The 19,605-nt window shown below is 33.1% G+C and overlaps 2 protein-coding genes across 2 annotated transcripts; both read right to left on the bottom strand.

Annotated features, from left to right (window-relative positions):
• Positions 1-2,405: 2,405 nt before the first annotated feature.
• On the bottom strand, positions 2,406-5,035 carry LOC125589794 (probable WRKY transcription factor 48). The gene is made up of 3 exons (XM_048762227.1): positions 4,307-5,035; positions 4,067-4,210; positions 2,406-3,315 (listed from the first exon to the last, which is right to left on the bottom strand). Exons 1-3 carry the CDS (start codon positions 4,882-4,884, stop codon positions 2,838-2,840), a joined length of 1,200 nt encoding a protein of 399 aa, XP_048618184.1. The 5' UTR covers positions 4,885-5,035; the 3' UTR covers positions 2,406-2,837.
• Positions 5,036-13,413: 8,378 nt separating this feature from the next.
• LOC106348868 (probable prefoldin subunit 3) lies at positions 13,414-15,484 on the bottom strand. Its single transcript, XM_013788686.3, has 6 exons — positions 15,224-15,484; positions 14,967-15,024; positions 14,741-14,812; positions 14,101-14,220; positions 13,905-14,006; positions 13,414-13,730 (listed from the first exon to the last, which is right to left on the bottom strand). The coding sequence occupies exons 1-6, from the start codon at positions 15,367-15,369 to the stop codon at positions 13,641-13,643; spliced, it is 588 nt and encodes a 195-aa protein (XP_013644140.1). The 5' UTR covers positions 15,370-15,484; the 3' UTR covers positions 13,414-13,640.
• Positions 15,485-19,605: the final 4,121 nt, after the last annotated feature.

Here is a 19,605-nt window from a genome sequence, read left to right as displayed (position 1 = left end):
ACATTTTGATAGATATGATAATTTTTATTCGACATTCTTGGGAAAATGGGTCTTATAAATCTTATCTATAATTTCTAGTACACCATTATACTTCAGTCAACATCTATCTTAAACTGATCAATCTATTCATTGATTTCACTAAAACCACCTTATGTCATAAGAAGATCGAGTAATCAGATTTCAGTTTATTAATCTCATTAAATAGTCTCAGTTTTAAACTAAGAATAACAAAAACCATACTTTCACTTGACTTGGATAAAAGTTTATAGGAAAACCAAAATTTGCTTGCAATGAGTAACATTATTAAACCAATCATGACGAGATCACAACAACTAGAATTTAATTGATGTTTTGATAACTTAGTGATTGACTGATTGTGGCCAAACCACTGTGTTCTCTGCCTTGTAGGCCACAAATACGTAGTGTTGCATACGTAATTTATGTACCTATTTACAGTTGATACGTACGTTTCCAGTATGTACAAAAATATATTTTAACTTTGCATTCTGATTTTTGGTTCATTGAGTTAACACTTAGCACTTAGCACTTAGCAAAGTGATATTACAGAAACCTCCTTATTAGAAAACATGTTTACCCGGAGATTTCTTGACACTACATTTGCTTTATTTTCTTAATTGATCATTAATGTACGACCGGTCAACATTTCACACCTCATTTGCCACGTACTCTGCTTTTTGCCCAACTTCAAATAAAAATGAAAATAATATGTGGACTAGTTTGATATGCGTCTACTTTTTTCTTCTCAAGTCTTAACAATCACTTGATGAAAATGTTCCAACGTTAGTCTAAATCTGATAGTTATTAATTACTATTGCAGTATCGCTATACTTACCATTCAACTCGTTCAACTGATTTTGCTGTCAACAGTTAAGATCGAAACATAACCAGCGGCAATACAAAATAGACTAGTACATACATGGGTGAATCTAGAATGATTTTCGAATGGGTGCAAAATTTTAATGGGTACTCGAACATGATGAGACAATGGGTAGTAGAACATGTATATGTGTGCATCCTTACGTACGGGAATGGTGCGATTAAAGGAACACATTAATTAGAATTAACTCTCCATAATATACAAAGCATGCTTTGTTTTGATACTTTTGTTGGTGATGGATTAGGGTTGATGAGTAGCCTGTTAGAACTACTCGTGTTTCTATTTTTTAGTGATTAAAAGACAGTCCATTATGGACATTACTAACTCTATGCTTTTTGCATTTACTTTTATATTTAATATCAGCCATACATCAGTTGCGTAGCTATCAGCTTCCTGAAAAAGACCTAAAGCATATATGCACGCATATATGGCTCCATGCATCAACTTTATAATTGACATATACATATGTGTGTGTGTGTACATATCGGTGTGTGAGGGAGGGGAGTTGGGTTAATTTGTGTTTGTTAATTATATAATGTCAATGTATGGCTTACATAAAACGGATATAATTAAATATGAAGAACTTAATTAGTATGATTACATGCCATAAAATTCACTTGTTATTATTCAAAAGAATTTATTCCATTTCTTAACCTCGTAATTAATAAATACTTGAAAACTTATGCTAGATAGTAGATACAATACAGTTTGTTGGGTTAGTGAAAAGGAGAAAATGATGTTGCTTATTGTAAATTATGGTCCATATGGCCTATCTACAATTTAAGTACGCATGTACACACAAACAGTGCGCTTACGTACTAATCCTGAAAGTCTTTTTGAATATTATTTGTAGTGACTGAATAACATAAAAGTCGCAAAAGATCTCTCGCTGACCTTTGTAATACAAAAGTTTGTATAAAGACGAATATGAATTTACATTTATCCGCATACCAAAAAGCTAACAGGTAGCATCCATGTGACTAATTAGATATGAAGTATATCTTTTCTTGTATTATTTAAGCTTTTTGTCATCACTGTCGAAATTATAGTAGATGTTCGTTGTGAATAAACCATGTTTGTGTGTGAATATAAAGTATGAAAAAATAGTTCTATATATAGTAGTTATGAAACATGAGAAGTGAGCATCTATGAACACTAAGTATTGATTCATATAATCTAGCAGGATATCCAACTACGGACACCGGGTCATATAAGAACTGTATGTCCCACTAATTAATTGTATTTTATGGAGCTAAACCGAAGTTAATTATCGAATTTGTATTCTGTTATACATTAACTATATGATGAATCCATGATAATGAAAGAATCTGGTTTGTTTTTAGGCATATAGATCGATGATCGATTCTACATAATTTAACAAACATATGTGATACATACGTTAATACCCATTGGTTGGGATTTTAATAGAAATAAAATAAAAATGTGAGATTCGAATAAAACGAGAGACGGACAAGTTGATAGCATAGTTACAAACTTACAAATTAAATGGTATGAAAACGTCTATATTAAATTTAATCAAACTCCATATGCATGCGTACTCATACTCCTAGATATACAATCAGAGATAGAACTCGAGACAAAAATTTAAACTTTAAATAATTAAAGATTAGACCCTCACCCTCTGCCCATTAGTTCGCGAAGGAAATGATACATTTTTACTAATACTAAAACAAAACAAAAAGGAAGTTACATCTATATCACATATGCTACAAACCTCTGTTCCTCGTAAGCATCGGTTATTTGTTTAATCGTGATTCCGAAAAAAAAACGATGCTAAACTTTTTGATAAAGAAAAAACATTAGAAAACCAGCTAGCAATATCGGTTTAATTACCTAAACCGGCCAAAAACTCCTCATAAAACCTAGCAACCGGTTCCGTCCAAAAAAAAAAAACAATTGCTCCAGAGGGAAAAGTTGTTTATTTCTTATCCTCTTCATTGATTTGGGTGTTAATAGTATCCTCTCTGATCTGCGAAGGAAGAATATCTTGAAGTAATCCATGATCTCTAATGGCAGAAGTAGTCGGCGTAGAAGCTTGTGGCATATGATCATAACCAAATCCAGGGAATGACGATGACCCTGGATTAATGAAAGTACCATCGGAGGAGCTTCTATTGATCATGTTTAGGGAAGTGTTGTACATGCTGTTGTAGGGTTGATGATGCTGAGTTAGCAAGTAGCGTGGCTGAGGGATAGAGAATGATGATGATGACGCGGTGGTTGCACCATGGTCAAGGATTGGTGACGTGAGCATTCCGAGGTGTCCACGTGGCGTCATGGGGAAAGGGTGGGAGTGTTGACCTTCGTAGGTTGTCATGACGATGGAAGGATCATCGGAGGATCTCTCCACTCTCTTCTTCACTCCACAACCTACTGTGGTGCAACGATAATAGCTTCTGCACATTAAAATAAAATCTTAATACATTTTACATATTAAACGGAAAAAAAAATTATTATTTACTTATAAAGTTTGAAGTAAATGAAATTTGGAATATATGAGGAACATAAGATCTCGAGATCTGAGATGAAGTTTGGAACAAGTTTAGATAATTCTTCCGACAGAAGCAACATAAATCAAGGGAAGAAAAGAACACAGAAACCTCATGGAATGGAACAAAAGAAAATATATTCTTCGAAACGAAAATTCAAACATTTTGGACCCTACACACACTGTATTAGGTATATGTAGTCGTCTATATGTATAATTATAGTGAACATGTATACAATATGAACTTAGAGTCATGTGATATGCATATAGACTCGGCATGTATAGAGCACACTGATCAATCTAGGGCTACTCTACACACACACACCCTTCAACATACCTATGGTTTGTTATTTATAGAATAATTTGAATATATATATAGCATATATAACACAGGATCTATCAAAAAGAACATGTAGAAGTTGTAGATCACACTAAAAAAAAGTTATATGAGATTGTGTTACAAAAAAAGAAGTTGTAGATCTTTATGAATAGGAAAAAAACTGGATCTATTGAAGTATATATACTTATATATGCATATAAAGTATATGTAAACACAGATGCATAGAAAGTGACCATGATCTGTATGGATCTAGCTAGGGCTGTAATTAATATGTATATATATATATATAACAGCATATATACAGAGTAATATATATTACCTGGGATAAGGACTGTTTTTGACAGCTTTCTGGCCGTACTTTCTCCATCTATAACCGTCGTCAAGGTTATCAATATCGCTCTTGGTCAGAAACGCAAACCTAGCCTCTCTTGCCTTCTTTTGGTTCTTCTTCTTTGCCTTTAACCTTCAAAACAAGATATTCACACAAAAAGAATTAATAAAATCCAAACCCAAACATAATCAATCGGTCAGTAAAATGGAAGGTTAACTAATTACTTACTGTGGCTTAGTACCCTTGTGCTCTTTTTGATCTCCTTCTTCTTGATCTTTAACAGCAACCTCCTTATTAGTATTATCATTTGCAGCTTCGTTGGATGAAGAGGAGACTGAGGTTGAGTTTGGAGATGTCGGTGCTGTGTTGACAACTTCTGATGACTCAGCCTTTGTTGTCATAGCTTGAGGCAAGGGTAAATCAGTGAAAAAGAGATTGGTATCGTTGTTGTTTTGGAGAGGAAAGGCATCGAATGAGAAAGAAGATGGGGTAGAGGATGAAGCAAATTGATGTTGGTCTTGTCTGAGCAAGTCAAGAAAAGAGTTGGGATTATTAGAGGAGTGATCTTCGAAATAAGAATAAGGAAAAGGTAAAGATATTGGAGCATCAAAGATGCTTGAGAAGTTGATGTTGTTCCCAGCTAGCTCCAACTGATGAAGATGATGATCTGATGACGTAGCTAGATTCGCCATGTGTGATGATGAAGATGATGCTTGAGAGATTTGTTGTTCTTGGTGATCTATCTTGATATCTGTGTTCGTACTGTTGAGCTGCTCCTTTTGTTGATGTTCTATCTTCTTCTCCATGTAATTAGAAAGGATGGAATATCTGAGAGGATACTTTATAGAGACATCATCATCATTGTCATCTTCTGAGATTTAGTGAGGATGAGAAAGGAGAACTTTTCTTTAGCTTTCTTGATGTTTTAAAAATTTTTTTTAATGGTTTATGTGATTTGAGATAAGAAGAGGAGAGAGAGGTGTGAATATAACTTTTATGGAGTTTTGGGTTCTTCTGGAAAACAGCTTGGATTTAGGAGGTTTCCCATTTGTTTTTTTAATTATTATTATTTTATGTCCGCTCATTTATTTACGCGGGCAAGAATATTAAAATGGGAATTAAAAAGAATAGAGAGGAGAAAAACATTGGTCACCGGTATACGCCGGTCATGGGAGGTGTACGGTATCGGGACGGTGCCGTTCTCTGCCAGGAAATTAATTTTGTGCCTTCATTTCGTTTTTTTTTTCATTCCCATATACTAGGTTAAGATCAATATTATATATATAAATTATTTTATATATTAAATATTTTTATATGAAATAATAAATATATATTAAATAATTAAAAATCAGTAACTATTAAATATATAATTAAATTGGTGTGAACATATAAATCAATTTTATTAATCCAAAAAATATTTTTTTTTTATATTTGATAGGATATGTTATTAAATTTAAATGATACTAACATAGATAATATATTTTAGTATATTTTTAATATTAATGTCTATTATAGAAAAAAATTTAAATTACTGATAACAAAATTTTCATTGTGGGATTAATAGTTTTAGTAATTTATAGTTTAAAAAAAAATAAGTTGTCAATGATCGTTCAAAAATTTTATCAAAAAAATTGTTCAAAGTAAATTTTGAAACTAAAATATTGTATTTTATATGGTGTATAGTTTAATTTAAAATGATATATATATTAATCTTAATAATTAATTAAATTAGACTTTTTACTTATATAATTTTTGTAATCATTTGTATTTTGTCATAACAAATATTTTAAACCATGGATCACAAAATGTGAATGTGAGACTTTTAATAGTTTTAGTAATTTATAAATGTTTGTAAAAATTCAAAATATAAGATATACATAAAAATCTAAATTTTTATTATATAGTTATTGTGGTTGTTTAATTTATTTAATAGTTTAAAATTAAACAAATATGATAGAAGATAAACTATTTTTTATCAAATCTTTATTATTCAAAGTCATTAATTGCCATATATACTTTAGCCACATTAGGCAATTCCGTAAATTTTATTTAAGGAAATAATAAAATACATTAATGATGAATTTATTGTTAGTTTAATAAAAAAACTGATTATATAATTAGATGGACCAACATATTTTTCTAATGGTTCTAAAAATCATTCTAATGATGACATGTGGCTACAAAAAAAAGTCGTAATGCTTCTCAAATAATATATAGAGATTATGTCGTGTCTCCTAACGGCATGGTTACAGTTTGGCTTTAATTTACTAAAGTTACTTGACTTTTGTTGTTCAGCTTCATTCGAAGTTTACATTTCATTTATATTTTAGCTTGAAAATAATAATCTTTGCAAATGATTGCTATGTCATATAATGAGATAATTACTATGAATTATAGGATAATTCCTATTTAGCATAAGTTTAGGATATATGCTTTGTAAGTCCTTATCTGTTTAAACCTTACTTGTTGTATAAATAGAGACATTGGCCATGAGCATCAATAACACTATTCTATAATCATTCCATTACATCATAAGATGGATGAGGATTTCTATAAAAAAAAGATGGATGAGTCAAAATTTAATATATGAAGTATTCCAGACATTTAAATTTTATATAATTGAGAAAAAATTATAGTTGTAAGATATGCAGTTAAAAACTATTTGTTTTACATTTAAATTATACAGTATATTTGAAAGTAAACCTAAAAATTAAAATTCAGTTTTCCTCCTGAGATTTTATTTTACACTAGCAAATTTTTTTTCGGATGTATGATTCGTTGCCATTCGAGGGAATTTTTACTCAAAATATTTTTCCGGCAAGACTAGTCTCTTGTTTTTACGCGTAATTGTACAAGTAAAACCCGGTTAAAACGGTAGACCAAGGGTTACGAAGAGTGACGCGTGAAAGAAAACACGTAGACGTATGAAACGAAAAAAGTGTAGGTCGGCCGCATGTGATTACTGCTCTAATTATTTATTTTTTGATATTATTTTAAGCTCCTCGCGGCTTTCCTTGATTTTAAACTTTTTAAACGGCAACTCGTCTTTTCCATTATAAATGCTTTTTACGGGAAAAGAAAATCTGTGATCCTGACATAAAAAATATAATTACATTTCGCCTAATTCTATTTTGACTTGAACGTCTTGTCGCCGATTCTTTTCATATCACAGGTTGCATTTGTTAATGTTTTTGTAATTTTTCGTTTACCATGGTATTATATCAAACATTAATTTAAAGACAACTATGTTTAAAGTAAGCAGTAGCACTACCCTTTTTTTTTAACTATATCAGTAGTACTACCTTACTAATTATAATTAAAAAACACCCGGTTTATAACTTTTAAGTGCATTTACCAATGTAAGAGACCATGCTCAATGATCTGGAATTTCAAATTAGTAGTATATTCTATCTATTCAAAATGAATATAAATATAATAAGCTAATGGCCATTTAAGATATGATAACAAATCCAAGCTAAGAAAAATAAAACTGAAAACAGTGTAAGCAGTGAGCACATACTTTCACGTAGATAGAGAATATAAGATGAGAAAAGTGCTACGAGGCAAAGATACAACCAACAGAAAGAGACAAAATTATTGGAAATTCATAGTTAATTGTGAATTGAATAAATTGAGAAACAGTAAAAGCAGGAAAGTAATTTAAAATACGATTAAAATATGGAGTAAACGCGTAAGAAAGAAGCTTCGAAAATAAGCTGACACAATGCATACGTCAGCATAGAGTTTGCTTCTTCTCCGACAAGTCATCGGTCATCAAATCCTATCAATCTCAACTATTTATTACTCCACACTCCTCCACACTCGAATACTAATCCCTCTTCTCTCTATTCCAGAAAATAAAAATTTTAAAATTTCTTTTTTATTCTAGAAAGATAGATTTTTTATATTGTTAATATATTTTTTTATACTTTTAAAAAATATTAACTGAGAATATTTGAATTGATTAAATTTCATTGGTGTAAAATTATTGGAAAATATATAATAAAGTAAAAAATAAATTAAATTATAAATATTTATTAAATTTTTAATAAGCGTGCATACTCTAAAAAATCTTAATTTCGTGAACAGAGAGAATATATCTTAAGCCATTTATAATCGTTTTTAAAGCCATTTATAATTTTAATTGTTAATTCTATATATATAAGAAAACAAACTAGATATTTCATTTTATTGTTAATAATATAGAATCCCAAAATAATGATAGATCACAAATTAATATGTAGAAAGATAAATTAGATATCTACATAGATTAGGATGATACAAAAAGTATTTTTCACTTGATATATTAAAATTCACGTCTGAAAATAACATATTATGTAAAACATACTCATTATCGAAATTCACTTTTGCTAGCTGAACAACAGAAGTTTAATGTTATTTTCTTCACCATTATATTTTTTCGCTGTCATTGAGTATACAAATACGCTATTTTCCACAAAATTTATTTTAGTGGCCATAAAGGAAAGTTTTTTACCAAACAACCTAAATAAAGATTGATAAAAATTATATTTTCAGCTAATCATAACATCTGAATTTTATTTTCCTTTTCTTTCGTTACATTTTTTTTTTCATTTCTCTATCTCAAGTTCCGATTCGTTTAAAAGTAAAATTGAAAGGTAACTTTTGTTGGGAGGTGGGGGTTACACGCTTTTCTCTCGTTACATTAACCTTTTGTGTATGAGGAATGAAGGGTCATGGTCATGGACCCACCGACCCGTCTCTTGTGGCCCAAAGCAGTAACACTGTAAAATCGTATATCAGGCAGCTGTTCAAATGTCGACAATGGTTTTATCGAGCTGCCAAAATATAGAAAGCAGGCACGTGTTTATAACGCGTTATTAGCTGTTTTATTTTCCCTCCTCTCATGTCGGTTGCTTCCGCATCAAGCCACACTCCTTTTTGTTTTCCTCGCAACGCTTTTTCAGTAAACACGTTACTTTGTTTTTTTTCTTATCATAGGTAAATGATAATGGACGAACATTGATATGAATGATTAATTAATTATATAGTTGATAAAACTCGGTGAAAATTAACAAACGCGTGATCGAATCCTACGATGCTTATGCTTACCCAAACAAAACAAAAAAATGTTACTGAATGCTGATGCATTGATGCGTACCCTGTTTATACTTACCATCGATCTAGTTCAAAATGTAATGCACGTGTGAGGCTTTCGTGTATAGGCGTGCACTGTTTTCTTGTACGATAAAATATATATTGTGTGATGTAATGTACCGTCCTGAGATGATGATATGTATACAAATGAATTAATAGAAACCAAATCTCAGTAGTATAAAAACTGGGTTTGACATGGTCCACTCGTACAAAGGTTAAGTAGCCGCAAACTAAGGACGTACGTCCACACATCCACTTTTACCTACGTTCACTTGAAAAAGAATCTCAAAATCGCGAATACAAATACTTGCTACCACAATAAACACTCGGTCTTTCTTTATTACTTCTCTATTTTATACACACATATATATCGTTATCTTTGAATGCATCTATCTATACGGAGACTGAGTCACAACGACTCCGGCCAACTGGTATATAATCTCTTAGTATATTATACATATACATTATTAATTAAACTATTGATTGTTCTTAGTGCAAAAAAGAACTATTGTTTATTCTTTTATGATTGTTCTTAGTGCAAAAAAGAACTATTGTTTATTCTTTTTCGTAAGAAGTATATTTAAGTGATTGAGAAAGGAAGTATATTCACTAATAAAATAGCTTTCACACGCAGATATATGTAAACGTAGTGCGATTAGTTAGAAGGGTCTAATACTTAGATCGGGGTATGATATGTTAAAAAAACATAGTACTATTTTAGTACTTTACGGGCTTAAATCTCACCTTTCAAAGTATGTTATGTGTTGTGCACATGGATGAGATCGGGTTTTGCTAAGTTCGAATTGTAGAGTTATTATATCGCCGCGGATAAAGTAATTTCTTTTATAACTCAAAACATTAAATAATGATATGATTGACTAAAGGATCATAGCTAAGCTAACTGTTAAAGTTCACGAGACCAGATCTACGAAAATGTATACTATTTCATAAGGGTGAGACGAAATGGTCAAAAGTCAAAGGTGTTGACCATCAATTGTTCAGCTTACACTTATTAAAGTTGAATTTTCATGATCGATCACTTTCATATTTCGATTGAGTGTGTATTGTTCTGAGCTATTCGTATGTATTTTTCTAGAAACTAGTTTTGAATATATAATTATATTTTGTCAACTCTTGATTGTTTTCTTTATCAGCTTCATTTATCATTTTAATCTTGAAAATGTTTAAATTAAAGTTGTGCAAAATAAATTTGTAGATGAATAGATCGCAAACTCTTACAAATGTAATATTAAAGCCTTGCTTTAAGAAAAATCAGAGAAAGGTGGTGTGTCATAGTGTTGACCCTTGATATTTTAGGGTTCTTGTTCACTTAACTTTTGGAGAGGTTCCTTTTATTGTTTTTTTTATCTAATTATTGTTTTCATTTCAATGAGTAAATTATAAACCTATTCAAGCATAGTCGTATATATCCTCTTTGCTACAATTTTATATTTATATCTAGTATAAGTATACAATAATATTTGGAGACTATGGTTCAACTTTTAATATATTGCCCTATCGACGTGAACAATATGGTTACTTGATTAAGTGCCCAGCTGACTTATTAGTAATGATATTATATCGTTTGACCATAACAAAATTCTAAACCCCCAAATGCTCTAGAATTAAACTTGGAAACTTTTAGCATATTATTGTCATGTCACTTGTCAATGTTAAAAAGAGTAAAGGTCAAAAGAGTTAGCTATCGTCGGTCCAAGCCAAATGAGCCAGGTGTGCGTTCATATAATTACAAGGTGCATATACATATAAAATGTCTTTCATTGACATGTATTTTCTGCAAGTCGGTGATTATTATGAAACTCTCATCGGATCTGACCTACTTAAGTTAGAGAGAGATTGGCGGCACTCAAATTTCAAATATCATATATGAAACGAGACAAAAAAAACAAATATGAATTGAGGAAGATAATATTGTTTATGATCAGAAGAAACTTAAATACCAACCTAAATCAAGATAAATTGTTTTTTTTTTCCAAACTGATACAATCTATGTTTAAATAAACAAAGCGTGATCTTTGTATACAAATTAGCGTAGATTTGGTTATAATGGTAAACAAACTACAAACGTAGATCCGTAATCGATTTTTGTAAATTAAAGAAATACGTGGAGGGAGAATAACAAAGGTCAAGATTCGTTCTGGATGAATGCAGGAGGAGGGGAAACAACGTGTTGACTTAAGAAATGAAGCTTTCTCATGCTGAGTGAGAACATCTAACCGATGATTGCGGCTCTGGTGAATTTGATTTTAAAATAAAAGTTATTTATTCCCTATTTTAAATAAAACAATTTTAGTTTACCTGTGGGATGTCCCAAGAAGATGACAAGGAGAAAAAGTCAAAGTCAAGAGAGATGCGAGTGGTGTTATGATTAACATGGAATATTGTAACGCTAAACCCTAAAACGCGTTATTTGTCACTAACAGACAAACTCACTTTAATAACTCTTGAGGGGACAGACAGCTGCTTGGCTTGCTTCCAAGACTATCAAATTATACTTCAGATTTGGCCCTCTAATTTTGTTACATGGAGTCATGTATTAGGCTCTTGTTTTTTTTGTTCATCTGTCAATATTTGAGATGTTTTTGAAGATACTTCTGTTTTGCAAAATCAGTATATTGCAAGTGATACTCAATGCATGCAATTAAGTCACTGAGATTATCCGAAACAAACAAAATAAATTTCTAATTAATATAGTTAAGCAAGGCATTGTAAAAAAATTAATATAATCAATGCGTAGCATGATGCGAATAATTGATACTATAGTTAAGTCTTATCACGATGGAAACACATCATGCACTATCATCTCGGTTTTGTATATAGCTAGAGGCGGATCTAAAAACTTTATTTTATGGGTGCATTATTAATAAGAAAAACACATGAGAGAATCAAAATTAAGGGTGCAAATGTGTTTTTAAACCATTTTAGCTACCAGTTACAATGGATTCAAGCACAAAAATCTAAATATAATTATGGGTCCCTATAATTATTTACTAACCTGCATTGGCCCCTGTACAAAGCTACATATCGGTTAAGAACAACTATTACTAGTATTGTACAAAACCTGGAAGAAAGTCAACTTAAATTCAATTGAATCCTAAATACGTCTGATCACTGATGCATCCAACGTTGAATCGAATTAGGGAAAAAATACCACCCCCCCCCCCAAAAAAAAAAAAAAAAAAAAAATATCACAAATTCTTTGATTTGTAAACTAAGGAGGGCGTGGCGTGGAATTTATGGCCGTATATGGGAGTTGTTAGACCAAGAAGATGTCTTTTTGTGGGCGACCTATAAATGCATTTACATGTCATTATCAAGTACTATCTACAAAATGTTGTTTAGAGAAAAAACTACAATATTTGTATAATCATTAGAAGAATATGGATATTTCGGATTTAAAATATACACCATGTAATATAGATACAAGTGTAATGCTAGAAGATATTGGCATAAAGAGTGTGGATTTGGAAATGTAAGTATACGAAGGATGGGGTTGCAGAAACAACGAAATGAAACCAACGGACTTGGACTAGTGGTATTTGAGGAGAAAACCTCCAATACGGTACCCGCAGTTCGAGTTCTGCTGGCCATCCGGACTAGGGTTAAATCCCAAGAATACGTGGAGTGCCGTGGGCCTCGCGGGAATAGTCGGTTGACCACGGTCGCCGGAAACCCGCGGTTACAAAAAAAAAAAAAAAAAAAAAAAAAGACGAAATGAAATTAATAGATTAAAAAAAGAAGTGAAAGTCAATAAATGAAACATGGACCACCATTAATTGAAAGGTGCATCTTGTAAAAGTCAGTTCAAGCCCTAACCATAGACAAAAAGAAAACTAGTCTCAAATGATTTTTTCTTTGTTTTACTCTCCTTTTTGTTTATCTTCAGGTAATATTCTTTATTTGGAAACGACGGAAATCTCAAAATGTTTTCATAAATACTGTCAAATTGATTATAGCATTTTACAGAACATGATGTTACATTTGTCTGAACAGGTACTGAACAATTATAGCCCCAAATAATTGAATATTGCAAAGTATATTAATTTACTTAGTTCTAGAAACATATATCCTTTATAACTCTTAGAAGTTAGAACATTGATCAAAATCATAAGATTCTGCAAACAGTTTGATATATTGACCACATCCTTAAACAAGTAGTAGTACTTCAATCGGAAAAAAAACACAAGATGGTCTCTGCATTCCGAAAAAAATGTAGCAAAATAATACAGAAGGCAAACGATGATAACAAAATAACAATGCTAAATGTTTCTATTCATAGGTTTGTCTTTGTCTCATAGACAAAATTGATCAAGATACCAAAAAAAAAAGAGTTACAAACCAAACGGTGTTGCAGAAATCATATTACCTCCTTATAGGACACACGAGCATGATTTAAACCTGTGATTCACGAGTCTGCAGCGGTAATAGCAGTGGGGGCAACTTGTTTAACCCTCCTTTGTTGAACATCATAGTTATAGATACGCGCAATAGTCACCTGTTCATCATACGAAAATCCAAGTCAACCAAGAGAAACTAGTCTTTACTCAAATCTTTGTATTAAGTATATACACTCCATGTGTTTACGGAATAATATTCTCAGATAAATAAAGTAAAACCAAGGCCTTTACTCAAATCGAGTGAGATAAAAAACATAGAAGTATCTCTGTACCTGAGTAACTGTGACTTGGTCCCTCAAGAACTGCAAATCAGCTACAAGAACCTCCAGGCTTGCTTTAGCATTTTCCAGATTGTTTTTCAAAAGGGCTGTAGCCTGTTGGGACAACGAAGATTATAAGAACTTATTCTAGGGGTCCCTGGTGGAAAATTGAAAACATCGAAGAGAATATGTTTCCAGCGAAGTGGACCTCTTCACAGGAATATTCTAGCATGACATTTGCTCCCAACCACAAACACACTGAGTCGGTGTCTTCAATACAGGCCCGTGAATATATTCCTTCAGACACCTCAAAATCTGCTAAAAGAGCCTGCATTGCAAGAAGAATTCCATGTGAGATAAAGATGAAAGAACACAAGAATCAGAACTAAGTCAGTACATCAAAGCAACTTTCATATTAGAAAGATGAAACATCGTGCATACTAGAACCTATGTGTCAGTTAAATGATTCTTCCAGTGAAGCTAGAACTATGTTCTGCTGTCACAATCAAGAACGACTTAAGGACACCAATCAAAGGGCCATTGATTGGTGATTTAGTACAAAGATAAGAGAAAAATGTTACAAACCATCAAATAAGAAATCAAAGCAAAACCAAGTTCAAGTGTTCAACCTTATTAAATTAAAAGCCAGGACTTTGGATTCCGAAGTTCAAAATAACATTTATACTCAGTCACCTCGAAAATAGCAGTAAGAGACTGACTGATCACCACATCAATACATCATATTCAAACGTAGAAACATAAGAGTGTTTATGTCCAAAAAAAAACAGTGAAGAAAGGGTATCGAAGTATAATAGTAGAGATATTGCTACAAGAAACTAACAACGAACCTCACCAGTACCCTTCCTTGCTTCCAACGTGCCAACAACCTCTAAGCACTTCTCAATATCTGGGATTTTAGCCTGCCCCATTATCAAAATGTTAAAGATATCTAAACTGAAACAAGCTAACAATATATATAACTCGTAACAATCATACATACATAAAACATCCCACCACGAGGGATGCCTCATCACAAAAAGGTACCAATCTACATAGAGGAGGAGAGAAGTATACCTGAAGATCCCTCTGCTGGGCAAGAAGCTTCATCTCCACAACTTTATACTGCTGAAGCCTAAACAGAAGAATCACAGGGCAAAACACTTCACTAAAGAGTATATGAGCTTGAAGTAACATTTTCAGGAACCAATTAAACAAAACAAGCTAATGTATATGCTCATAGAGTAGTCGTAGTACAAGAGATCTGAGATTGGACTAAGAAGAAGCATAGGCATATAAGCCTAAGATGAGGATGTACGAGTGAAAGGAGAAACCTTTCTTGATGGAAGGCGAGAGCAGAGTTAGAATCGAGGCTGGACTGAGAGAGGTAAGTCTCGACATCCTGGATGAATTTAGCGGCGGGAATCCCTCTTCTCTCGCTCAAATCGCCACCGCTACCACTCGGAGAAGACGACGACATCTGGATCGAGATCTCCGTGTTCCTCAATTGGGGATTTAGGGTTTTCTCCGAGTGTCTTCGGAGGAGAGAGTGAAAGCAGTGACGGAGGAAGGATCGATAAAACGACGTCGTTACGTTCAGTCAGAGACTCAGAATAGAAGCATTCAAACGCTCCGTTTCATAAGTGGGCCTCTAAGGCCTCGCTTGCTAATCGTGATGAAGCAGACCCACTGATAGTATCGAGGACGAGAAAAGAAATACATAATCCTTCGGTTTGACCCATCAGTGCTTACCAATATTTTGAAAACCGGACCGGACATTGACTCGGCATTGTAACAGGGTCAATGGTCGGACCGGTCTAACCGGTTCAACCGGGTTTTAAATTATAATCAAATTTAAATAATTAAATATATATATATATATACTTATTTTTATAAAAATTTATATCATTTCTAGAATCTAACTAAAATTGATACATAAATAAATAAAAACTTTAAAATATATAAAAATATAATGAAAACTAATTTTTTTGGAAATATACTTTTAAAAATATGATTTTAAATGAAATATTTATAAATTTGCAAATTTTTTTAATTTTAATTGAGAAAACCGGATTTTGATATTGAACCGGGTCAACGGTTTTACCGAGTTTGGCCGGTTTTTCACCGAGTTTGCCGGTTTAACTCAAATCTGGTTTTTAGTACAACTCGGAATCGGTTAGAATACTGAGTCACGGTCCGACTGGCCGGTCCGATCCGGTTTTCAAAACACTGGTGCTTACACAAATATGGAGGGGTTAGGATCGTCTTTTTTTAACCACTGCATTTAGGAAAATCAACCGAAAAAGGTTCAAGTACAAGGTGAAACCAAAGAAAAACATTTAAGTGCTCATTCTAAAGAAGATTTATGAGGAAATAAAAGACGCCTCTCTATGAATCTGATGATGGAGCTAAGCTGATTCTCTTGATGCCAGATTAGATTGGAACCTACCATCCGAAATACACTTTTTGCAATTTTTCGCGCAATCTTGTTAGAGGCAACAGACTCCGTCGCAAATGAAAATTGAGGCAAAAGATGCACACAGAGCATTGATCCTCTGTAGCAAGACTCTGAAACGTGGCCATTCCGAAGACTGCATCACAGCTTCAATCGGCTCATGAAAATCAGGCTCCACCACGATTTCTTGATATGCCAAGTCTTTCATACTCCTTAACGCCCATTCCAAACACCGAAGCTCAGCTGTCAATCTGTTAGGAGAGAAAGTAAGCGCAACTCGAGCATGGTGCAGAACATTGCCATTGTAATCTCGTATGAAGAGTGCAGTTCCACTGTGAAGCTTAGCATTCCTCCGGTTCGCATGTATATTGCATTTTGCATAGCCGGCTAGAGCTGGTTCCCATCTTTTGTTCTCATCACATAACCCATTTCTCACCTCCATGTTCTGTTGGACTACATTGAGCTCATGCCAGACACGAGCTTCCTCACCTGCTTGTTGAAGTTGTATGATTAAGGAGACCTACGTGTCAGAATACAAAATATTGTTCTTGTTCTTCCAAATAGTCCAAAGTATCCACGAGATTTATTTCCTCTGCAACAACGGTAGAGATTCATCTGACATCCTTTGGATAGAGAGAGAGAGAGAGAGAGAGTCAACAACACCACCAGACTACGATTTGCTAATTGCAAGATGGGTGGAAACCCTGCAATGTCCCACGCCTAACACTTGTTCGATCGATTCAGTGCCCACCATACAAAGTTTGCATCGAGTAACCAGATTCATCCCTTGAGTATTCAATCTTTCAGCCACAGCTAGCGCACCTGACGCTGCTAGCCAGAGGAAACTTCGAATCCTTGGTAAAGTGGAAGATTCCAAATATCTTTCTTCATCTCAAGTAAGCATGCGGTTCTCATACCCGTTTGTAGTGCTTGTGATTTTTAGCTTGCATAGCCAACTTGTAACCGCTTTTCACCGTGTATTCTCCATGCGAAGAATAATCCCAAATGTCTCTATCGGGAACCTCTCCTACCGGTAGTTGTCGAATTCTTTGCACTTCGTTAACATGGAAAGTATTGTCCAGTTTTGTTAAATCCCATTGTCTTCCATCCTGAATCAGCGCTGAGACATTCAGATTGACCTCGATCATAGCTTCTTTATTGACCGGCCGACGAGGACAGTCATCCATAATTCATTTCTGCGTCCAACACATATGTTGACATGCCATTGCCAATGGATTTGATCAAACCTTTACTCAGTAGTCCCCTCCCAAATAGTATATTGCACCAGGCATACGATGGTCTGTAGCCTTTCCGACATTCAAGGAAATCCTTGTTGGCGAAGTATCTCCCTTTATAAAGTTTAGCAATCAGGCTGTTTGGCTCATTGAATAACCGGCATGCTTGTTTCGTTAAGAGGACTTGGTTAAAAATTTCAATATCTTTAAACCCAAACCCCATTCTCTTTAGAGACACACAATTTGTCATAAGAATCCAATGAATCTTCCTCTTCTCATCACATTTATTCTTCCAAAAATTAGCCATAGCACTCATTATATTTCGACAATGATGCTTTGTTAGACGAAAACATGAAATAACATAAACAGGAAGCACTATAGCAATAGATTTAAAGAGAACCTCCTTTTTTCCACCAAAGCAAAGTTTTTTGGTAAACAAACCTTTGCGTCTCTGCTCATCTTCTCACCTATAAATGCAAGAAGTGTCTGTTTAGAACCACTAAAATATTTTGGCAGACCAAAATATTTTCCATCTCCTTTTTCATTACCAAGGATCGTTTAAAGTCAAGTTTTCATTAACTTATTCATCAGAGTTTATAAATTTTAGGTTTGGTATATCAATTGCAACACGAGACTGGCCAATTGGGAATAATTAAACAAAAGGTTTACTCTGTTCAATATGCTCGTCTATTATCGGTTAGCAAGGGATGAAAAAGAGGGATAACACATGTTAAAATCCTCTTAGAAGGATTTAATAGAGAAAACAATGAAAAACATTAAGGATCAAAATACAATATTCAACACAATCCAAAAACTCAACTAGCAAAAGTAAAATAAAATACACGTAGATGGGTTTTCTATATATGTGGTTACATGCATGGTTGCAAATTTAACAAACTTGCATACAAAATGTAAAAAGAAACTTAGTCATGTACGGCCAAATGGTTGCATATCTGCTATTTCAAAGAACATAAGCTTTTAAGTTTTACATGTTATTTTTATATTTTGTTTAAAATCCAAAAATTTGAAGACGCACACCCGAATATAAGATATATTAGACCTGAAATTCTAAACTAGCGAACCAACTAAGTGCATGTACATATTCACTGTTAGATGAGAATCATACGTTCGCATCTAAGGATATTTTTATTTTATTTGTGGTAGATATTAATATATTGAGTAATCGGTGAGCAGATAAGGATGCTGCATTTTCAACTATATATTAGTAATATTTATTTTGTATTTTCATTCGAAAAAGTAGGCCGGGCTTACCAATACAGACCTCTTTACTTTATATTCTCAATCTTTCTATTTGAAAATCATTTTGGATAAGCCATGCACAAAAGAAAAATCAAAGGAGAGTATATGCTTTAAGATGGATAATTTTCTTTATTAAAAAAATTGTCAACCATGTTAAGCGTAATCTCCAAATCCACAAAGTAAAATTGGCGTCACTGCTCCACGTTTGAATCTTTAAAACTTCCAAATGAATCTCGTGTTTAGTTAACGATATAGCTTACGTATGGTTACATTTTTTGTCCCATTCATAATTAAAAATGGTTGAAGTTCAAAAACAAACAATTAAAAATGGTTTGTTCGTTCCTTAATGTGGATTAAAGGCTACAATTAAATACTAGAAAGTTAGAAACTAAAAGGGATTCCATAGCAATAAGACTTTGCTCATACGGTCTGACAGCATTGGTGAATAACGATGTGTGTAGTTGTAAGTTATCATATTACTTTTTTTGTGGTAGCTTGGCCAATTGTTTAGCAACAATTATTTGATATTTCATATATAGTCTTAAAACAATACAATTTAAGTATAATAGTTACAAAATCCAGTAGAAATAGTAACTATTTCACAGCAGAAGCCCTAAATATTTTTAAACATAACTTTTGCTGTGGTTAAAAAAAAACATAACTTTTGCTACGTACTACACACGCCAGTGGCACGTACTGATCCAACTTCGTACCTTTTATTAGCGTTCAGGGAACTGTCGGGCCGTGTTCCATTTTCATTGGAGCC

Source organism: Brassica napus, chromosome C7, assembly GCF_020379485.1.
Source record: "Brassica napus cultivar Da-Ae chromosome C7, Da-Ae, whole genome shotgun sequence".
NCBI classification, from domain to species: domain Eukaryota; kingdom Viridiplantae; phylum Streptophyta; class Magnoliopsida; order Brassicales; family Brassicaceae; genus Brassica; species Brassica napus.
The sequence above is the reverse complement of the archived record's forward strand: the minus strand, read 5'-3'. Positions and strand labels throughout refer to the sequence as shown.

Excerpts from the sequence above, each read along its gene's own strand:
- LOC125589794 (XM_048762227.1), bottom strand. The coding sequence starts at position 4,884 with ATGGAGAAGAAGATAGAACATCAACAAAAGGAGCAGCTCAACAGTACG. Across the intron at positions 4,211-4,306 it reads CACAAGGGTACTAAGCCACA|GTTAAAGGCAAAGAAGAAGA; the intron begins GTAAGTAATTAG and ends CTTGTTTTGAAG. Across the intron at positions 3,316-4,066 it reads AAAAACAGTCCTTATCCCAG|AAGCTATTATCGTTGCACCA; the intron begins GTAATATATATT and ends TTTAATGTGCAG.
- LOC106348868 (XM_013788686.3), bottom strand. The coding sequence starts at position 15,369 with ATGTCGTCGTCTTCTCCGAGTGGTAGCGGTGGCGATTTGAGCGAGAGA. Across the intron at positions 15,025-15,223 it reads CTCGCCTTCCATCAAGAAAG|GCTTCAGCAGTATAAAGTTG; the intron begins GTTTCTCCTTTC and ends TCTTCTGTTTAG. Across the intron at positions 14,221-14,740 it reads CAAGGAAGGGTACTGGTGAG|GCTCTTTTAGCAGATTTTGA; the intron begins GTTCGTTGTTAG and ends CTTGCAATGCAG.